A 23,099-nucleotide genomic window follows, 5' to 3' on the forward strand; every position below is an offset into this window, starting at 1 on the left:
GTAGATTAATAAATGCCTTCTGAAGCGTATCGATGGGGTTTTGTAAGAAAAATATCCATATTTAAAACTTTATAAACCATAAAAACTAGCTTCCAGCAATGGGCGTACGGCGGTTCTCGAGATAGACGAGTTCTCTGACCTTACGTAGGACATATTATGTATCATTTTGTCTGCTTAAACCCCGCCCCTTTCTTAAAATCGACTGCAAGCTCGTATTCAGATCTGCCTCCATCCAATCAATAACTGTACAGAACCAAGTCTCAGCCCTACATTTTTTCCTTTTTCAATAATTTGTTTCACTCAGATGTAGTATGTCACAATACAGAAAAATTGATTTGTTGCTACTTCCAATACATCGTGACTTGAATATTACATAAATAACAATGATGCCATGTTGATAGAAGTCCACTGAATATGTTGTAATTGAAGGTGTCATTGTGCAATTATTCTTTGTGAACAGTAAACTTAAGAAAACTGCTTTCTGTGCTCTTCAAAAATCTATGTGACGAAATCCAGTACCATTCACTCTTTTCTAAAGTCATCTTTAACGTCTTGCCCCGCTTGCTTGATTTAATGTGTTAACCATAGAGGTCAAGTTCTCCTTCTCATCCAAGCCACAGCAGCTCTTCGGCCTCCAACAGGCGAGAGATTTCACTGCTATGCAGAGCATCAGCCTTCTAATTTATTCTGACAGCACACTGATACGCCTGCTAATGGCCTCTGGTCTGGCTCAGACAAACTCAATCCATTATTGTGTATTGATTGACAAGGGCACTGAAAAGAAGGGCATTGTGTGGGTTTGGAAATTCTTCTTTGAAATGCTTTTCTGTTTGTCAACACTTAAAGGTTTCTTACCTCTTAGGCTCAAAACATTGCATTATGCATGTATGTGTTGCATTCTCATCGTTGCCACAAGGTGAGTAAATAGTCTCATATGTTCAGTTTTCTCTTTCTGGTCAACAACTGTCAAGGCAGAGTAAAGGTGCAGTCACATTTACCGTAGTTCTGCAGGCAAAATCTAGTCATTTCATTAGGAATCCACACAAGCAGGATTTCCTCACGCAGATTTTGCTACTGGTTCAAGTTGGTCACTCAAATTCACTGCACTGACCAACAAAAAGCTGGAAAGCCGTTAACTTGTGCCTAAAACACAAGATATAATGTAGAAGTACTGTATATCTTCCTAGAATGTTCTGGAATTTCTAGTTTTTGCCACCCAGGCAGCATCAGTGATGAGTTTTGACGAATGAGACGGGAAGGGAGGCGGATAGGACACGCAAGGGCAGACGGGCACTTTAATCACGGCTGTGGCTTCAGAAGCACGTTTTATCTGCGAAAGGGTGGATGGATCGTGGGGCTGAGGTTCTATAGTTCAAACAAACTAGGAATGACCATCACTGGCATATACGTAATATCAAAGGGTCTGGGAGAGATGAGCAAAGCATGAAACTGTCTGAAGATGTGTGATTCTCTCGGGCTGTCTCTGAATAGTCTCAGTCTCCCACTGGACCTGGTGCTGCTGCAACAAAAGCAGAGGCTCAGATTGGCTTTCAAGTACTAACATGTAGCCCAGGTAAATATAAAATGCAAGCCGACACATATCGAATTACTCCTCTGTCTCTCATGGTTATTATTTTTATGAGTTACCACGTCCTTGGGCGTGATTCTCCGTGACTGGGAAGATGTAATGTCTTTCTTTCTTTCTTAGGAATAGATAGATCAATCTTGAAATATTGATACTTTCGATACATAATAGGGTCGGGGGAAAACGCGCCCCTTAAGGACCTTAAGGATTTTTTTCTATGAAACAAAAGTTAAATGTGTCCAGAATAGTTATCATAGTTTTAGTGACAATTACATAAATTATAAACCAAGTATGAAAAATGTCCAGAGTTTTCATGTTATTAGATTTTTAGCAAAAAATCAAGGGGGCGTTTTACACCACAGGTGGGGTAAAATGCCCCCATAGATGGAGTAAAATGCCCCCACTCTGTCAAAACAATTTGCTTCATACATTTACAGCAAGATCTACTACTATTACCACCACAACTAAAATAAACTAAATAAGTAATGAAGTCTTAAACATAACCAATAATTATGAATTACAAAATTATAATAGACTATTTGAAAAGTATTGTTAGCTGATGCTAGCTAACTAGCTAGCTGATGCTAACTTGAGGTAATTTTTAAATATAAAGTCCAAATATTTTTAACCACCTAGTTAGATTAGAAATTTCTAAATTAGAAATCTTTAGAAATTAGACACTTACCATGAAATCCGTTATATATATATATATATATATATATATATATATATATATATATATATATATATATATATATATATATATATGTATATAATTAAAAAGTCCTAAAGGCATCTAGTGGTTAAACCATGACATTTACATTACATATGAATATTATTTTTCTGGCCACCAGATACCTCTAGTTCGCCTCTTTGCATTGGAATTTTTAAACCTTTACTCTATTTTAACCTTTAATATTGCACTAATTGTAATATAAATAATAAACATATTAGAAAAAATGGTAACACTTTAGTATAGGGAACACATATAAACTGTTAACTATGACTTTTCCCTCAATAAACTCCTAATTTACTGCTTATTAATAGTTATTAAGGTAGTTGTTAAGTTTAGGTATTGGGTAAGATTAAGAATGTAGAATAAGGTCATGCAGAATAAAGCATTAATATGTGCTTAATAATTACTAATAAATAGCCAATATTCTAGTAATATGCATGCTAATAAGCAACTAGTTATTAAATATTTAAAATTGTCATTAATGGATCATAATTATTGCACAAATATTATTTAGTAGCCTACCAAAAAATCTCCTCAAAATCTCCACTTGGCGACTGGTTACTATGCTACAGTAAATGTCGTCAGCATAGTAGTTAATATTTACCAGAAATTGCTGCAAATATAGTGAAACTGCTGTGGAGTTGGAGACAGCATTGAGTTGTTTGGGACTATTGAGGGCTCCTTGAATCACATGACCGCACGCATGGCGGTGAGATCAAAGCATGTCGCAACTGTTTTACGACAGCTTTGGCACGTACGAAGAACCATTCCTTTATACTAATTTTGAGCAGCGATGCAATTCCAGAACACTAAAGCTCTTCTATGTGGTTTGCCCCTGGCCGCATTCAGAAATATAACACAAATGTGTAAACCACGGTGCTGTATTGAACAAGTTTGGCTCATGCACTGATAATCATTTTCATTCATATTTCTCCTTCAACTCATCTTAAAGGAGTATTCTAGGTTCAAAAGAAAAGCATCTGTGGCAGAACCCCAGAAAATAATTTGTCTTTCAGGTTTAAAAAACAAAATTACAGTACAGTAAAAAAAACAAACAAAAAAAAAGCACAGCGCTAGACAATAAACAACATATAATATAATTTTAGACAGCCACTTGCTTTGGTCTGTAATCTTCTGTTGCCATGCACATGTTCTCTGAGGTGTTTTCATAAGAAAACAAAACTTTCAGAAAGAACAACGCAGTCAGAGATCATTCTGTTCTCGTATTGGAGCTCTGCTGCTGCAGGTGCCATGAGTGTGTTTGTAGGTTTGCACATATTTTAAGTGCTTAGCCAGATTTTGCTGTCAGTCTTCTCACCTTCATTCTTTAGCACCTCTAAAGTCTCTTTACGTCATGCTTAATTAAACAAGCTCATGTTTGAAGAAAGAATCATAGAAAGGTGAGGCAATAAAGAGATGCTTATAATAAACTAAATGGAGCTTCAGTGCTCAGGAATGCAGAATTAACAGGAAGCTCAAAATGAAAATTAAATTAATTTCATCCTAGCCTCCACTTAACTGTGATAACCCTAGATAATGACAGACTGCATAATGCATCACTTTAAGTTATTTATTCACATAGCTGATGTCCAAGTTTCCATGCCGGTTTGAGGACACATCCTCTGAGATTTCTGGCAGCTGTTTCTGGTATTTTTACACTTCTGCTTACAAAGGAAATTTGGCTATTGCTTGTTAAGGCTTGATGTGTTATTGTTTTTATTGATTATGACAGGATGGAGTATTTTTAAATACAAAAATCTATTTTCTTTCAGCTCATGACAATTGAGTTGGCTGTATCATGACAGGCTATAGGCCAAGCGAACATAAAAGAAACCTCCTATGCACATTTAAAGATTCATAATTCATTTCCTGTCATCCTGTCAAGTGATAAAACTCATGCATTCGGATGGCGATTTATTCGCTGTGGATGAGCAAGTTAAATTGGTTTAAAAATAGGAAGATAGCTGAAATGGTTTTCATTTTGAAATGGTATGTCATTTTTGCCACAAAAAAATGTGGCAATTAGCTGAAATAAGTAAGTTTTCTTTTTCTTGTAAACTCAGAGATGTAGATTTGGACGGCAATTAAATTACCATACGACCTTGGTGTTTGTCAAAAAACAGTAGTTAATTTGGGTGGACTGACGTTCTGGATTCGGACGGCAGTAAACTCATCGACTAGCCCCTGTAAATGTTGAAAATACCTTACAACTCCATGAGAAACAATTACTGTCCGAAATGGGCTAAACTCAGCCCAGCTATACAGGAGTTAATTCTTGACAAAATGTCAACACACAACACGGAGGATGTGCCTGTTTGCACTGATTTGTGGGGAAAAGAGCTGAAAAACTGTGTAGAGAGATGTGGGCAGCAGTGAGCTGACACTTTGATGGTTTGTTGGGTATTTTTTCCTAATTGACTTCACTTCCCACTGCTTCACCCTCCATTTGGACTGTTTAGTCTCACAGATGCAGTGGCTGTTGCTCATTGCTCTTGTTGCTCTTCTCTTTAGACAGTGCACACACTTGGCGACTGGTCAGATGGTCAGATTTCAAACGAGTTTTAAAATTTATTGTAGCATCTGTGACTTTTTTGGCAGACTAGTTGTATACCATAATGTATAACAGCTGCTGCCTTGTAGTATGCACTTAGGCTAGATTCATACAAGATTTACCATACAAGTTCTGGTACCTATATCAATAATAATTTGATGTAAATAATTCACTTATTAATCACATTTTTATAGTTAATACATTCTTTTGGTTATTAAGGAAATAAAACTACAATTTTTCAGTTTGGCAGTTTATTTGGATGACACGTGTATTAAATTATCTTCTCATTAATGTTTATACAAAATATTAAGGTGTTATGTTAATATTTTGTTACGTTTCAAAGATAACTAGACTGAAAGAAAAACTTCACTTCATGTCTTGACAAAGCCTTGTCTACAAAATGTAAATAGTTGGAAGGTATGGATGGATGGATGGATGGATGGATGGATGGATGGGTGGGTGGGTGGGTGAATGGATGGATTGATAGTAAACAGTTTGAAGGTCTGGATGGATGGATGGATGGATAGATATTAAATAGTTGGAAAGTCTGGATGGATGGATGGATGGATGGATGGATGGGTGGATGGGTGGATGGATGGATGGATGGGTGGGTGAATGGATTGGATGGATGGATGGATGGATGGATGGATAGTAAATAGTTGGAAAGTCTGGATGGATGGATGGGTGGGTGGATGGATGGGTGGGTGGATGGGTGGTTGAATGGATGGATGAATGGGTGAATGGATGGGTGGGTGAGTGGTTACATGGATTTGATGGATGGATAGTAAATAGTTGGAAGGCCTGGATGGATGGATGGATGGATGGATAGTAAATAGTTGGAAGCTCTGGATGGATGGATGGATGGGTGGGTGGGTGGGTGGATGGATGGGTGGGTGGATGGGTGAATGGATGGGTGGGTGGATGGGTGGTTGAATGGATGGGTGAATGGATGGGTGGGTGGTTACATGGATTGGATGGATGGATAGTAAATAGTTGGAAGGCCTGGATGGATTAGATGGATGGATGGATGGATAGTAAATAGTTAGGTGATATTTCATACCTGTTATGTTTCAAAAATAACTAGACTTAAAGAAAAACTTCACTTCATGTCTTGACAAAGCCTTGTCTACAAAATGTAAATAGTTGGAAGGTATGTTTGAATGTATGGATGGATGGATGGGTGGGTGGTTGGGTGAATGGATGGATTGATAGTAAACAGTTTGAAGGTCTGGATGGATGGATGGATGGATGGATAGTAAATAGTTAGAAGGTCTGGATGGAGGGATGGGTGGGTGTATGGATGGATGAATGGATGGATGGATAGTAAATAGTTGGAAGGTCTGGATGGATGGATGGATGATAGTAAAGAGTTGGAATGTCTGGATGGATTGATGGATGGTAAATAGTTGGAAGGTCTGGATGGATGATAGATGGATGGGTGGATGGATGGATGGTAAATAGTTGGAAGGTCTGGATGGAGGGGTGTATAGTAAATAGCTGGAAGGTCTGGATGGAGGGGTGGGTGGTAAATAGTTGGAAGGTATGGACGGATAGGTGGATTGATAGTAAATAGTTGGATATAATGTTTCTTATTAATATGGTTTACAACATATAAAAAAAAAACAGAATGAGGACTGACTCTTTATTGACATTGAAACTAAAGAAGGCTAATCTGTTAACATGATACACTAGCAACAGATAAACAATAGGAATACCTTGTCAACTCTTCACTGAAGCAGTTTAGTCAAAGCTTAAAAGCACTGTAGATCTCAGAACTGATGTTAGCAAAGAGCAACGTCCGTTAGCAACAGTGGGCTTTCAATCATCCATTTAGAATGAGAGATGCGGTCAGCATGTGTCCGCGGTCTTAGCCAAGATTAGCTAATAGTCGGTAAGCAAAACGGCAAGCGAGAGCCAGTTTTCCTACGGCTGAGCTAATGACATTAACTTCAGATACACAAGCTAATCAATCTGCTAAAGACTTTGGCCAAGCCATCAACCACAATTAAGAGACGACAAACTCCATCCGGTGTGTGCTGATGCATTTTTTAAATATCATAATTAGTTTGAGCCATACGTTTTGAAAGTGACTTTGAGTTGAAATTAGCAGGCCCAATGTGCTCATCAGCACGCCGTGGAGATCAAGTCGGAGAGGATTAAAGCTTGCGTGTTAATGGAGCACGGGTATTTTTAACCACTAAGTGCTAATCTCTAATGCTGGATTTCTGATACGTGACTAGCCGAGAACTGATTCATGCTGCATGTTTGAGTTCAAGGCTATTTGGCTAGCTAAAGAAAGCTTGAATGCGATTTTAGTACTTTGTGACTCACAACAGTGTACGTGTGGAGGACAGTTCACACACAGCACACTACATACCATTCACAGGTTTTATAAATGGCTAGTCCTTGAGTTTCAATTGCAGTGTAGAGTGCATATTTGTAGCTGTGCTTGCTAAGGTAAGTTAAGCAGCATTATTGCTTATAGTTAGGGTTAGTGATTTGAGCAAACCTATAACCTTAAAGGGATAGTTGCCGTACAATTAAAGTTGCTGGGGTCCAATGTCATTTTAGACTTTTATGGTAACATTCTTCAAAATATCTTAATTTGTGTTTCCGCAGAAGAGAGAAAGTCATGCAGATTTGGAATGAAATGGTTGAGTAAATAATTACAGAATTTAATTTTCGGATGAACTGTCCCTTTAAACTTTGGTAACTCGCACATTGTTTGTGCTATTATAGATGACTGCGAGTGCCATATTAATAAATATTAAAAGCGTCGATGTGCAATATATGTATATTAGTCTAGTCTAAAACAGTAATATTGTGAAATATTATTACAATTTTAAAATATCTGTTTTTTTATGTTTTATATATTGTAAAATGTAATTTATTCCTGTGATGGCAAAGCTGAATTTTCAGCATCATTACTCCAGTCTTCAGTGTCACATGATCCTTCAGAAATCATCATAATATGCTGATTTGGTGCTCAGTTAATATTTCTTATTATTATTAATGTTGAAAACAATTGTGCTACTTAATATTTTTGTGGAAACTATGATTTTTTAAGGATTCTTTCAATAGAGTTAAAAGTAAAAAAAAACAGCATTTATTGGAAATAGAATGTTTTTACTGTCACTTTTGATTGATTTAATGCCGCCTTGATAAATAAAGTATTAATTTATTAAAAAAAATCTTAGTGACCACAAACTTTTGAATGGTAGCGTACATATGTCAGTATTTTTGTCAGTAAATAAATAATGAAATTTGTTAATAAATAAATATATTTCAATAAATAAATCTATATCTAATGGAAACAAATATTTACATGTTATTTATGTATTTATTTTTTGACATTTCATGATTTATTTATTGACACATTTTATGATTATATTTATTTATTAATCTTATGATTTGTTCATATATATGTGCGACTTAATGAGCATGTTTATTTTTCACCCATATTATTGATTGAAAATATTCATATTGTGGCCAGAACATTACATTTTCTGATATTTTTGTCACATAACATACTCCTGTTTACTGTTGCTGCTTCTGAAATTCCAGTGTAATTTGCCAAATAATGTCATTCTGTGCGTCATGCACACACACAATCACACACAGTGAACAAAGGTGACACACTTTTCCTGGAGCTCATTTAATTTTTCACAGTTTGTGTCTGTATGAACACACACCTACGTCTTTCTCTATTTACTGTTCCTGTTCTCACTCACTTTCCCCACAGTACACGATAGTTAAACATAGTTAGTGCTGAAACGAGCACATATATGGGTCCCAAAGGGTCTCATCATTACTGTCGCTGATTTCTCTGTATCTCTTCATTGGTTTTCCAGGTGCGCCCAACTGTCCAAATGCAATAACATCTGCTCCCTGTGGAGCCTACAGGGTACATGAACCATGCAGAGGGTTTGATGGCATCAAACATTTACACCTCCCCTCAAGGAAAAGCAGTCAGTTTCTGAGAGCTGGGTCTTTAAGATGAACTTCTGAGAAAACCCACCCACCATCAAATTATGGTTGCTTCGGATTCAGTTATCGTGAGCTGAGGTGAGGAAAATGACGCCATTCATATGATAATGTCTTTCATCTATCTGTTTCTATGCTCTTGAATTAAAATAACATTTGATATTGTGTTTGGTATAAAATCGATTGACAATTCAGTCTAAAAGGTCTTCATTACGTAATGTACCATGTGAAATAAGGATGATTAGACACCTAGTAAATGCATTTGGTAGAGTTAAACTCAAACGAAACACCTGGGCCATGAACTAGGCCTATATTTAAGTTTATTATGAAAAATGTGTTCTAAGACCCTTTTGGCTCTTTTTAAAGACCCCATGAAATGGTTTAACGAAGCTAATTTCTTTCCTGGCTTGACATTTTGCAGCAGGATTTCAAAGGGCTTATCCTTTTTTAAATAGGCAATAGCTTTTATAGTCTTGTTGTTGCAAAAAACATTTTTCTGTCAGGACCACTATCGTCAAATATAATTGATAATTGCATAGAGTTTGTATTGGCGGTATGGTTCTGTTCTGGGCAAGAACTCCCTGCGCATCCATGCAGCCTAGCATGGATAAGAGCAGGGAGAGCAGCAATAACCCTCCTAGGGTAAACAGAACCAACATATGCAGATATAATTAATGTCAATAATTTAACATGTACACATATTTCAAGAATTAGTCTAATTCAGGGGAATCATAAGGCCAATCCTGACTGACGAGAGGAGGAGCTGGGGATGGAGAAGGGTAATTAGCTCCTGAGAAATGCAATAGCTGCTGATAATACTGAGGAGCTTATATATGGATGCCTTGATAGGCGTCATATTCCTATAGGTAGACGTAAGTCATCTGGGAGTCAGCTGATGCGAGCTTGACTGACGTGACTTGCCAGAACTTACGCTGACGCTGGATTTTATGTTAGTTGATGACTGGTAGTATCAGTATTTTAATGTGAACAATTACATTTTTTATTTAAAAATAATTATTACTATTTCTAAATACATACTACGGTTGTCACAGTACCAAAATTTCAGTAGTCGGTACCAATACCAATCAAATTTCATGGTTCTTGGTATCATTTTCGGTACCATAGCAAAATCAATTGTTAACTACTTTTGTAACTATTTGAAAATGTAAAATATCAAATAAATGAAATTAGTTTAATTTTAATGCTATTAATGATAAGTAAATAATCCATTAAAACATTAACATGTAGCCTTCAAATATTCAGTTAAATAAACATTGCATTTAAAAGTTACAGAGAAGTAACAGAACAAGTGCAGGTCTATTGTCCCGTCCATTGTCAAACATCGCAATCTCAGATTGAATCCTACATTTTAATATGGTTGTCACTCTCAAAACTTTGCAGCATGTACTTAGCAGCATGAAAAGTGAAACTTTCGTTTAAATTATGAATGAGTTATAAACAGAAAGCAAGCATCACTTCAGTTCGGCCACAGCACAAGCTCACTGACTGAGTGAAAACTCCTGTTATAATAAAAAAAAGATCTGTCTATACTGCACAATGAATCTCATATTTTGTTGGTTATAACGAAATATAAAAGCGTGCAGAGCTCACGCTGAACAAACTCTGGCGTATTAAACGCCTCTAATTGGCCATTGCGTTTATGTGCTCAACAAACATGTCTGTGATTGGCTACCATGTTCAACGCTGCAAGCGCACATTGTAAATAGAAACCTTTGACGCTCTTCACAGAACGCTTACACAAATACGCAAGGGATCATTTGAAAGCAGTGAGTACCGGATTGACCCGGTACTCGGTAGAGTTGTCAAAAGTACCAACTTTGGTGCCATGTTGATCATTGTAGCCAATCACAGACATATCTGATGAGCGCGTGAACACAATGGCCAATCAGAGGTGTTTACGAATCCGCTCAACAGCGCTCAAAGTGTCACATTTTTAAAATTTCAGTACCGATTGGTACCGAAGTCAGTACTTTTGACAACTCTAGTACTCAGTACTGCCGGTACTGCAGAAAGACAGGTACCATTACATTTTTAACATTTAAGTATCGACTTGGTACTGAAGTACTGGAACTTTTGACAACCCTAAAAAAAGAATAATAAATATTTGTTAACAAGTTTGATTAGATTAGCCTCAAAGCTAACAGAGACAAAAAAAAAACCCTCTAGTTTTGATTTCATAGGATCTTTAAAGTTGCAATGAAACAGAAGTAGCGACATATCTTTTCTTCCATATTGTTATGTACATCTATGTGTAACAGATTATCGAAAAACAAAAATATGTAAGTCAGGGACTTTTATGCATCGGCTGTTGATTGGATGTTGAGAAGTGGAGGCAAATGAACGTGAGCTTGCAGGGGCGGAGTTTAAGCAGTCTAAATGATTGAAGAAGTCCTGCATACGTCACCAGAGAGAACTTTGTCGTTTTTACCAGAAGGTCTAGTTGTGACATTTAGACATCTTAGATTGACAGTCAAACGCATCAAGCAACCATCTAAAACTGCAGTCTATTCTTTCTTCTCTCATTCGGCTTTCTGCCTGTGAGCCACCCAGTCCATCATAGATGTCAGTTGCAGACCGAGTCTTGTGGTTTAGATCAAACAGATGTTCCCTGTCCTCAGTCAAGTCAGCTGCTCCAAAGAGGCACTTTTAATTATAGCATCCTCTCAATTATAGCTGTCGACCATGTTATGCATGAAGACGAGAATTACAAACATAAATTATTGCATAGTAATGCACCAAGAATGGATTCCAGCAAAAAAGAGCAATAACAAGTATTTCTGGCTTAATTTTGAATAATGATACACAAAAACAAAAAACAATACAACTAAGCGAGCAATATACACTCCACACTTAAAATATGAACTACTAACATGTTCAGTTTTGTTTTCTTCAATCATGTTTTATTTATGGAAAGAAAGAAGTGAGTCAGGACTGTGATTGGTGCTCCTTCAAAAACAAAACAGGTGTATGACACCCCTATTTATTGCTCTTTAACCTGTTCATGGTGATTTTTAGCTTGAGTGGGTGTAACAAATACGTGCTGTATTTTATATAGTGTATCCAATCTTAGGATTTTAATACAATCACATATCAGCTGATGTCTTTCAGCATAACAAATATGAGGAAAAAAAGCACCTTCACTTTCTTATCACTCCCACTAGTGTGAGATTTGTCTGCTCACAGATATGATTCACACATATGCTAAATAAAGACTACATTTTCCAGTAAATATGAAATAAGACCTCTTTATGCTAAACTAATGCTGAAACCACAAGACAATTAAAAATTAGAGGAAAAAAATACCTGTAATTAATCATATTCATGCATTAGTTCAGATTTTAAGTGTAAAGTCTGTTAAATTGTGGCCAAGTTTTCGTTTAGCATGCATAGAGACCATAATTCATGATCTATTTTTATTTTACATTTTAAAAAATAACAGAAATTGAATTAAATTATTGATTTATTGGTAACACTTTAGTTTAGGGTCCAATTCTCACTATTAACTAGTTGCTTATTTGCATGCATATCACTAGGATTTTGGCTGTTTATTAGTACTTACATATTAATGCCTTATTCTGCATGACCTTATTCTACATCCCTTAATCCTACCCAACAGACTACCAACTAACAACTACCTTATTAACTATTAATAAGCAGTAATTAGTTTACTGAGGCAAAAGTCGTAGTTAATAATTAGTTAATAGTGAGAATTGGACCCTAATTTGGACCCTTTTTTATTTTATCCATCTTTTTTCTTTGATGTAAGGAAATTTAAATTTAAAATGTCTTATGATATGATGGTATCTATAGCACGGTTCTTTGACATATACCATGGTACTGAGAGATTACCATATATGTACCATGGTATTTACATGGGAACTCCAAACCCTATTAAATCATTAGTGAATGCGGAGAAGAGTAAAGCATTAGCTGCACTAGGACACAGCAGATAACTGGATGTATGGAGTGAGAGAGACAGATAAATGAGTGGGTGTTTTATTGGAGGCCAAGAGTGAACTGAATGAGTCAGTCATTGAGTATGAAGTATGAAGTCAGTTATCAGCTCTCCATTCACAAGCTGCCCCGTGCTGCACTGTTTCCATTAGTGCCTCTGCGGAGCTCATAACCCTCAGTCGTTAACGGTCACTATCTATGCATATGTCGATATGTTATGTAATTTCATATTTGCTCTCAGGATTGACATATCTATCATCATATCTCCAACAAGTCTTTCAGTCTGATTTTTGCCTATTCCTGTGGAACATGTGACATTAAAGACCTGAAGAAAATGGGCATTGCTGTGTGACTGTGAACCATCAGTACGAATGTGTTGAAAACTACAATCCAATCAGTAATGTATTGCATTACCTTACAAAATGCAAAATAAATGGACAAAGTTACGCTATAGCTGTATAATTTTCATAATTTTCTTTTTGTAAAAGAAATTGTGTAAATGTGCATACTACAGAAGTAAAGGAAAAATGTAAAGAAAGAAAATCTAAAAAATTATATATATTTACAAAATATATTTAAGTATAAATAAATTATAAAATATACACTACCATTCAAAATTTTGGGTCGGTAAGACTTTACATTTTACAAAAAATGTATTTGTCATTGAATCATTCATTCATCACTTGTTCAGTAATTAAACAAGTGAAGTCTTTATGAGTCATTGAGTCATTCATTCAAACTATTTTTTTTTTTTGTAAATTGATTAAAATTAAATTACATCAATTGAAATAAAATAAGTTACATATTTTTAAAAAGACTTGCAGCAATTAACATTTTGTCAGAATCTCTAGTAAATTTAAAATCACTTTATTTTACAGCACCGTAGTTACACGTTACTACATGTTCTTACTATAGTAATAACAGTAAATTATGCATAATTACAAGTAACTAACACTAAACCAAACCCTAACTGTAACTCTATAGTAAGTACATGTAGTTAATTAATAGTACTTAGCACTTATTTGAGTAATTACAATGTAACTACGGCAATGTAAAATAAAGTGTAACCAATTTGGTTATTTTGTTTAGCTGTCTATTCAGAAATGTTTTTTCAAAATTTTCTTTTTTGTGTTTATGACAGTTTCATTTGCGGTGTATTTATCATTTAAATATTAAATTCTGGTCAAATAACAGTCCTTTTTTCTCTGTACTGGGACATTCACACCGCAGGTCTTCACAGTTTTGATTTTATTGTTCTTAATTGTCAATGCAGTGCTGTCTGAATTTAACAGATTACAGTCTGGTGTGACCCACTAGGGCTACCAGCACTGACTGTGTTCCTTCAAGGCGGTGAGAAGTAAACAGTGACACAACATTAGTTTCTCATTACCCACATACATGCTGTTCTGAGGAGCGTTTCACTGGATCAATGAGCCATTAGAAATCCAAATGGGCTTTTTATTACTAACCGCTAATCCTAGTTTCCATTTCATAAAGGATGTTTAGACAGTCCTGTGAAACATCCATTCAGATATCACCTGTATAGGAAGAAAAAAGGTTTTAAAAAATTATACTAAATGGCTTCATAGCTCTTTCAGATTTTCTCAACTCATACAAAACAATCAATCAAGCAGTCATTGTTCACCCAATGTGAACCATAAAGAAATGAATCAGCTTCACCAGCAACTAAAGGAATAGTTCAGTTTATCTACTAACCCTCATATCATTCCAAACCTGTACTTGCTTTCTTCCATGGAACATAAAAGCACAGACCCAAACTTAAGTAAATTCCTGTCAAATCTTCCCATCTGCATTCTTAAATCTTATTTGCACTTTCAAATTCAAACTTGCCACCATAGGCGATTCTAGACCTATTTAGGCTTCGGTCCCCCACCGGCATGCTTAAAAAAAATCTGATTACGTAATCTTTTTCTTTTTTTTTCACGTTTGCTGAAAACGGCAGCTGCAGTAAGCTACTTGAGGTTATTCCCCTCTGAATGTGCAACCAAATACACCACCATTACTAATAAACATCTACTGATAAATGCCATTTTAATTGGGTCATTAAAAAATTGTCAGTCGAGCAAGACTTAAACTTGCAACTCGCACTTTAAGCAAGAAATAATGCTCTGAACCACAACAGTTTATAAGCATAAAATCCTAGAAGACATGCAAGAACCAATATCATTTTGGCATCAACATCTATCTATCTATCTATCTATCTATCTATCTATCTGTCTATCAGTCTATCTGTCTGTCTGTCTGTCTATATATAATAATATTATTAGTCATAGTAATGTTTTTATATTCTTAAATATTTTAACTTTATTATTATTATTATTATATGCTTCCATATGTTAAAAATATATTAATAAAATACTAAAAATATTATTATTAAACGTAATAATAATGTTTTTATTTTTATATTATATATTTGAACATATGACACAATATGAGATTTGAGAACTATAGTAAATGGAAAGATTTTTAGCAAATAAATTCATTTTTGGCCTTTTGATCACAAACTATCTTATGACTTCAGGTTTATGGTACTTTAATTAGTGCTTTTTGACATTTTTGGAGTTAAAGGTGCAATATGTATAATTTTCTGTCCGCTAGAGGTCGCTAGAGGCCTATTCAAAACAAAGGCGTAGCTTGATGACGCCAAGTTTGAGCGTGGAATCTTGGGACATGTGGTCTTCACCTCACAGCCGGTGGAAAAGAATCGGGATAGGACTCGGGAAGAAATCATGTTCATGGATGCGATTATTAACGTTACTGTAGTATGAAGCAGAGCAGGACCGAGTGTTGTGGGAGCTGAACGAGGCCGCTGGAGCGATTGTTAACGAGAGACGAATGCAACACAGGCCGCGAGCAGTGGAACTTTTATTATGCCACAGTCGCCGCCGCTGCTTCTGCTTTTCCGGTCATGAGTATGAGGTAACACAGTGCTGTTTATCATATTAGATACATTTGACTGTGTTGAAAATGATGTTATAACATTACTCTGTGCGTTCACTCGGCGGCTGCTGTGAGACACTTGTTGCACACTGCAGTAAGATAGATCAATTTTAGAATATTAAATGCTGGATGGCTTGTGTTGGTAAATGGCATGCAATTAATTTTAAAATGTATTTTATGATGGAGAAAATTCTGTATTACTGTTACTAAAAATAAAGCTGCATCTGATTATGCTGTGTTAGCTACTTCACAAAAAAGTGTTTTTCTCTGAGGCATGGTAAAGCATGGTACTCACAAAAAAAATCAAGAAAATTAGATTTAAGCAATAAGACTAAACGTGTTGAGCTATATAACAATAATTAGTTTTCTGTCTATAAATATATCAAAAACAGTTGTTCCCTTGTCTATTAAAACATGTAATATATTAAATCGTCTTCCATGGTTTCTACAAAATAAAACCGGAAACCGAGGGTAACGCGGGTATGACGCAATTGACAGGCGACTCCTCACACATCCCAGAGCCTTGGTTATAATTGCTATTTTCTCACGATTTACAAATAATAGGAAACATTTGGGATGTTGTAAGTACTCAAGTGAACAAAATATATAACACTGGCCTAGTGGTTTTTGGATATTTTACTGCAAAATTCTTACATATTGCACCTTTAAATGGCCCTTAAAGGCACAATATGTAAGATTTTTAGATTAAAATATGCTAAAACCACTAGAACAGTGTTATATATTTTGTTGACTTGTGTACTTACATTATCCCAAACATTTCCAACAATCAGAAATCAGCAATTTTAACCAGGACACGGACCGTGTCATATTCGTCGCCTGTCAATGACATCATATTTGCGTTAATTCTTGATTTCCAGTTTTACTTTAGTAGAAACCATGGAAACACCAAAGATGCTTTAATACATTGTGTTTTATTAAGCAGGTGAACAACTGTTTAGATACTTTTATCGACAGAAAACTAATCATTGTTATATAGTTCAACACGGTTAAGCTGCAGTCACACTAGACTTTGAGCATGCGATATTTCTTCAGACACTGCAGCGGTTGTGATATGTCATGCTGTGCAGCGGCTTTTTTATAAACAAGAATTCAACATATAACACATAGTAAAAGACTCAAAATGTAAAAAAAAATATATAATCTACTCAACTTTACTGCAGAAATATTGTTTTAATTCAGCCAAGAGGTCACAGCGTGACATTGACCTACCTCTGGTCACACGTCTTGACATGATGTGAATTTGCAGTTAATTTGAACTTTAGAACACAGCAAAATGTGAAACTTTTCGAATGAGCTTGTGTTTGCGATCTGACGCATTTGTACGCGTACAGTATGAATGGAATTCAATGGAATGTAAAGTGTAGTGTGACCACTCCTTTAGTTTTATTGTTTGAATTGCTTGTTTTCTTGAATTACCCTGAGTACCATGTTTTTACCATGTCTCAGAGACAACACTATTTTGTCAAGTGGCTAACATAGCATAATCAGAGAGAGCTTTCTTCATCATAAAATATATTTAAAATTAACTGCATGTCATTTAGCAACACAACTCATCCAGTTTTTATTAATACATTCTAATATGGATCTAGATTACTGCACTGCGTTACCCCACATACACAATGAAAAAAGCGGAAGTGGCCGGCTACAGCAGAAGCATAATAAAAGCTCCGCTGGACCCAAGGCCAGTGTACGTTTCAAACAGGTGTCTTTCATTAGCATTCATTCCAGCGGCCTCGTTCTGCTCACACAGCTCTCGGCCCACCCTACCCCACTAACATTAATCAAACTTTAATACATTGGGTCATCCATGAATGATTTCTGCCCGAGTCCATCGGATTCCTTTCCAACGGCTGTGGAGGTGAAGATGACAACTCCAATGAATCCACGCTCATTCACGGCGTCATAAAGCTACGCCTTTGTTTTGAATAAGCAACCTCTAGTTGCGAAAATAACATATTGTGCCTTTAAACACTGTATTTTTTCATTGTATGAAAAAGAGCAGCCTGGACATTCTGTTAACATGTTAGCATTCCACTGCACCGCCCGTGGTATACATACCTTTCAAAAGAGACCAAAACCATGCATATTCTCCAAATGGTTCAAGAACAAAGGTATGGTACAAGAAAAAGGTATGCCTTTTTTAGGCATTTTAGGCCAATTTTACAGGAATGCTAAGGGGATAAACATCTCCTTTTGTGTCTCACAGAAGGGGAAAAAAAATCAAATGGGTCTGGAATGGCATAAGGGTGTGTAAATGATGACAAAATTGTTCTATATAAACAGCTACAGGAATAAATATGGAGGTTAGCAAGAACATCATGTGTCATTTTGCTCTGACAGCAACACACAGGCCACCTATGACAGTAATTTGTCCACAACTGTGAATTAGTTTTAAAACTCACCTCAAGTCCCTGAGGCCAGGCACAAAAATAGTCAACCCCTGTCTTTTTCCCTTTGGCGAAAGAACGAAATGTTTACAGAGCGCTCGACATTTTGAGAAATTTTGCTGGATATGTTTAGAACATTTTCTCCAGTGGTGCATCCCTCCTTTCCAACAGCAAAAACCAATAGACAGAGAACACAGACCGCCAGGCACACGCACACTCATTCAGAGAGGGTGGTCAGTCACTCCTGAAAATACATCAAACTAAATGGAACCCTGGAGCATTTAAACTTCCAAATACTAGGAGAGCGTGTCAAGAATACAAATGATCAGGAAAAGAGTGAAAAACACAGACCCCAAAGAAATGAGTTAGAGTTAAGTAAATATTAGCATAAAGGGCGAAATATGTTCTTACTGCTGACTCTACTCATGCAAACCTTTGAAGCCAACGCTTCAGATGAAAGCAATGTGTGCAGATGCAGTTCACATAACTTGAGCTCTCTCATCTGCTTATTTTATATATTCTATTAAATGTAAGTTTTCAGAGCATAAGCACAAGTTGCACAACACAACCAAACCCAAATCTCTGAGGCCATTAAACAACATGAAACTACTACATCGTTGCTGGAAACATCTATGAAAAATATCAAGGACGTTTAGCATTGGTCAGCTGGGGGAAAATAAACTGACTAAGCCTATCTGCAGTTGTTTTTTCTCTTCTCAGATGAAGAAAAAAGACATCCAGTGCTTGAGCTCATTTTCTCATCATGCTCATCTGTTTAATTTAAGAATAACTCAGTGGTACGCATGATTTATTTATTTATATAATCTCGTCCACTGTGGATTCATTGAATGGGTAGTGGGTCAGATTTATGAAGAGATTTTCTGCAAGCACCAAAAAGACTACTCAGTAGTGATCAAACGGATGGCAGTGTAAACTAAGGGTTCATGGCACAGTATTTTTAATTAACAATGGTTGAAATCTTTGATGGGGAATTGCCAATACTATCTCACGACCAATTTGTACATATTTTATGAGGTGGCTGATTCGTACGAATTTGTACAACGTCACTACGATTTGTCTGACAGGTAGGGGTTAGGGGTTCATACGAATTTGGCGACTTGTAAAATACGTATGATTTAGCAAAAAACGTATGAATTTGTACAAGTGAGGTCTTACAAATTCGTACAAATTAGCCACCTCGTAAAATACATACAAATTGCTGTGAGATTGGGTTGGGAATTGCACATCCACAGAATGACACTGGAAGTATGTTTGTCTTAATTTAATGAAGATAAGGTAATAAATTAAGTATGTCTAAAACATATACCATAAGTGCCAAATGTCTGAGAACAAATCTGGGGTTTATATGGGGTTTATTATATGTATATAAAAGATTATAAGTGAAGGTCCAAAAGTCTGAGACTACAAAGTGTGAGACTACTGAAAATGCTTGAAGGAAGTTGAAGGAAGGAAGTCTCTTATGCTCATCAAGGCTGCATTCATTTGTGAAAAATTATTACAATTTTACATACCTGTTTTCTATTTTAATATATTTTAAAATGTAATTATTTCTGTGATGCAAAGCTGAATTTTCAGCATCACATTTTCAGCTTCAGTGTTACATGATCCTTCAGAAATGATCCTAATATGTTGATTTGCTGCTTGAGAAATTAATTATTTCCATTAAACAGTTGTGCTGCTTAATATTTTTGTGGAAACAGTGATACATCTTTCTTTCAGGTTTCTTTGATGAATAGAAAGTTCAAAAGAACAGCATTTATTTGAAATAGAAATCTTTTGTAATATTATAAACAGTGTTGGGGGTAACGCATTACAGGTAACTTAAGTTATGTAATCAGATTACTTTTTCAAGTAACTAGTAAAGTGACGCATTACTTTTTCAATTTAAAACAAAATATGTAAGTTACTTTTTCACATTTATTGGCTGACAGCTCTCCTGTCCCCATGTTGAGAGAAATAAAGTGCAGAGGTGTTGTGTGCGCTGTGTGTGAACATGATGGTTATTGTAGTTCTGAACATGCATTTACTCATCTAACTTGCACGAAAACATTTAGTATTCCTCAAAATGAATAAAAACATTGAAATGCAATCTCAGAATTTTAGGCAAAACTGTAATAATTAACAATATTAAATTACACAAATATACTTCATGTATTTAATCTCACTTTATTAATCTTTTCTGCTGAAAGGTTTGTTTGAGCTTCGCCCTCTACTGTACAGGCGTAAATATGCATTTCCTTCAGCCTGAGGCTTATTCATTTTACTTTTGGTGTGACAGGGCCTTTACATTTGCCAAAAATAGAACTTTTTTGTTGTTATTAAAAAACAAACAAGCAAGCCCAGCCCAGCCCAGGTGAGAAAAAGTCATGCAAAAGTAATGTAAAGCTTGTAATGTAAATTAGCAATAAGTTACTTTTTTAGGGAGTAACACAATATTGTAATGCATTACTTTTAAAAGTAACTTTCCCCAACACTGATTATAAATGTCTTTATTGATCATTTAATGCATATTTGCTGAATAAAAGTATTCATTAAAAGTATAAACTTAAGTATTAAAAGTATAAATTTACTGACCCCAAACTTTTGTACAGTGCAGTGTCTGAAGTACCATGACAATACAATACTTTTTTTTTTTTTTTTTTTGTCTTGGTGCCTAACAAACTTACTAAACATATTAGAAAATGCCAGCTGCAAATATTAGAACGTATGCCAATTGAATATGTGTTTGTACACTTTCACAGATTGTTTTTTTGACTTCCAGCCTTCCTGGCTCCTCGTACCTCAGTAGGCATTGGGAAACCTCCAAATGATGCACAGTCACTCACTCACTCACCTGCTGCCAGCTGCATCCACCCGCAGATCTTATACACAGTGGCTGTACTGCAGAAGAAGAAGAGAGCGAAGCAGCCGATGCAGGAGAGGACCAGCACCATGGACATCCCAATGAAGAAAGACGCCGCTTTGAAGGCGCTAGACGGGATGGAGCCAAACTCTGTGAAGCTCCCCTGGCACGTCAGGTCCCGGGAGATTCCGCTTCCTATGCAGTAGTGAAAGAGGCCGAAGTAGCCGGCCTGTGGCGTGTCCATGCCATCCCCAATCCAGTAGGGCTGAACAAAACATACCACGTTGACTATGGCGAAGAGGATGGTGAAGATGGCCCACAGGACCCCGATGGCTCGAGAGTTCCTGACGTAGTTGGTCTGGTAGATCTTGGCTGCCTCCGTGGCTGGGAGCATCGCTGCAGGTGTCCCAGGGATCATAGATGGATTCAGTATTTTATGGATTCAAATAGGTCCCCTATGGATTCAACCTGGACTAGGTTTAGTCTGGATTCAGTTCTAAACCTGAATTCTGCTTAGATCTGGATTGAATCTAGATTTAGGTTTTATCTGGATTCAATTTGGATTTAGGCCTAGATTGGTTTGAGTCTGGATTTAGGTCCTGTCTGCATTCAGTCCAGATTTAGGTCCTTTGTGGATTCAGTCTAGATTCAGATCCTATCTGGATTGAGACTGGGTTCAATTCCTATCTGGATTCAGTCCAGGATTCAGTTTGGACTTAGATCCACTGTGGTTGCGAACTGCTCTCAGATCCTTTACGGATTTAGTCTTCAGCTCCTATCTGGATTGAGTCCAGATTTAGTTCCTTTATGGATTCAGATTCTATCTGGATTGCGTCTGGATTCTGGAATGAATCCAGTTTCAGGTCATTTATGGATTCAGTCTAGACAAAGTTCTCTCTGCATTTAATTTAGATTTGGGTCCTCTGGGGATTCAGTCCGGAGTCAGTCCTCTCTAGATGTTGCTTGGGGTGCCACCTAAACTCAAGTACAGACCGAACAGCTCACAGATGTCGCGACAGACTAAGCAGTTTTGGTGCCAGATGTCACAGTGATTCGTTCAGCGTGGATGTGGCAGTCTGTCCGTGACTCCAATGATGTTCTGTTCCAGCTCTCCTCTCATTCAGTCTCTATGCATCCGCATCATTCAGCCAAACGATCTCATTAAGGTGAATAATCACACTTGGGAGGGCAAAAATAATGACTAAACTCATATGAAGACACAGCTCATAAGAAGAAGACGCATTCCAGTGCATCAGAGATAATATTCCCAACGCAAATGTCAGTATGAATACTTAATGATGACCCGAATAAATTAATAATACTTAGATGGTTTGCGAATAATCAAACAATCAAGAGATTGAAGACATTTATATACTAAAATATGTATTTATACAAACAATAATCTACCTTACACAGTCCAAATGGTTGCTTCCATGAGGCTATTACAAGATATGAAGGATTTCCGTGATAAATCTTGCTGTGCTGTTGCGTTTAAGAGAAATAACGGATGTTCAGATGACGACACTTGCACTGCATCATATTTTGCGTGTCCATTCTTCTCAGATTTACACGCTCAGACAGTTGCAATACGCAAATATCGCGTTCCTCTCGGTTACTGGCTTAACGGCGTACCACTGCTCCATCCGATTTAATCCTGCGCGCACATCTCTCAATAAAACACATTACACCTGACCACAGTGATGTCGTGTGAGTGAATAAACGCTGGGATGAGATTCATGCCGCGCGTGTAGATCTCAATGAGACGCGCTCGCGGGGATGGAGAGCGCTCGAGCGAACAGCGCAGATTTCTGGCACACCCGAATATTCAGTCTGCGTCTGTCACTCCCGTCCGCATAGCAGATAGAGAGAAGAGACGCTGGCATGACGCTGGCAATAAATTCTCCAAAATTATGTCTACATTTATGTATGCGTGTTTTGACTTTCACGCTGATTATTATATAGATTCTCGATTTTAAACGTTTAAAAATTAAATTCAAGAGCGTTAGGATTTAAAACGCTAAGAACTACAAATCCCA

The 23,099-nt window shown here is 36.6% G+C and overlaps 1 protein-coding gene across 1 annotated transcript in view; it reads right to left on the reverse strand.

Moving 5' to 3' along the window:
• Positions 1–22,956, reverse strand: part of lhfpl3 (LHFPL tetraspan subfamily member 3) — a 50,204-nt gene extending 27,248 nt beyond the window's left edge. The window contains exon 1 of the mRNA XM_051890829.1: positions 21,055–22,956. Within this exon, the coding sequence (XP_051746789.1) occupies positions 21,055–21,481 (427 nt within the window). The 5' untranslated portion in view covers positions 21,482–22,956. The remainder of the gene's footprint in view (positions 1–21,054) is intronic.
• Between the last annotated feature and the right edge of the window lie 143 nt (positions 22,957–23,099).

The sequence above is a fragment of the Ctenopharyngodon idella genome, chromosome 4 (genome assembly GCF_019924925.1).
Source record: "Ctenopharyngodon idella isolate HZGC_01 chromosome 4, HZGC01, whole genome shotgun sequence".
Classification (NCBI taxonomy): domain Eukaryota; kingdom Metazoa; phylum Chordata; class Actinopteri; order Cypriniformes; family Xenocyprididae; genus Ctenopharyngodon; species Ctenopharyngodon idella.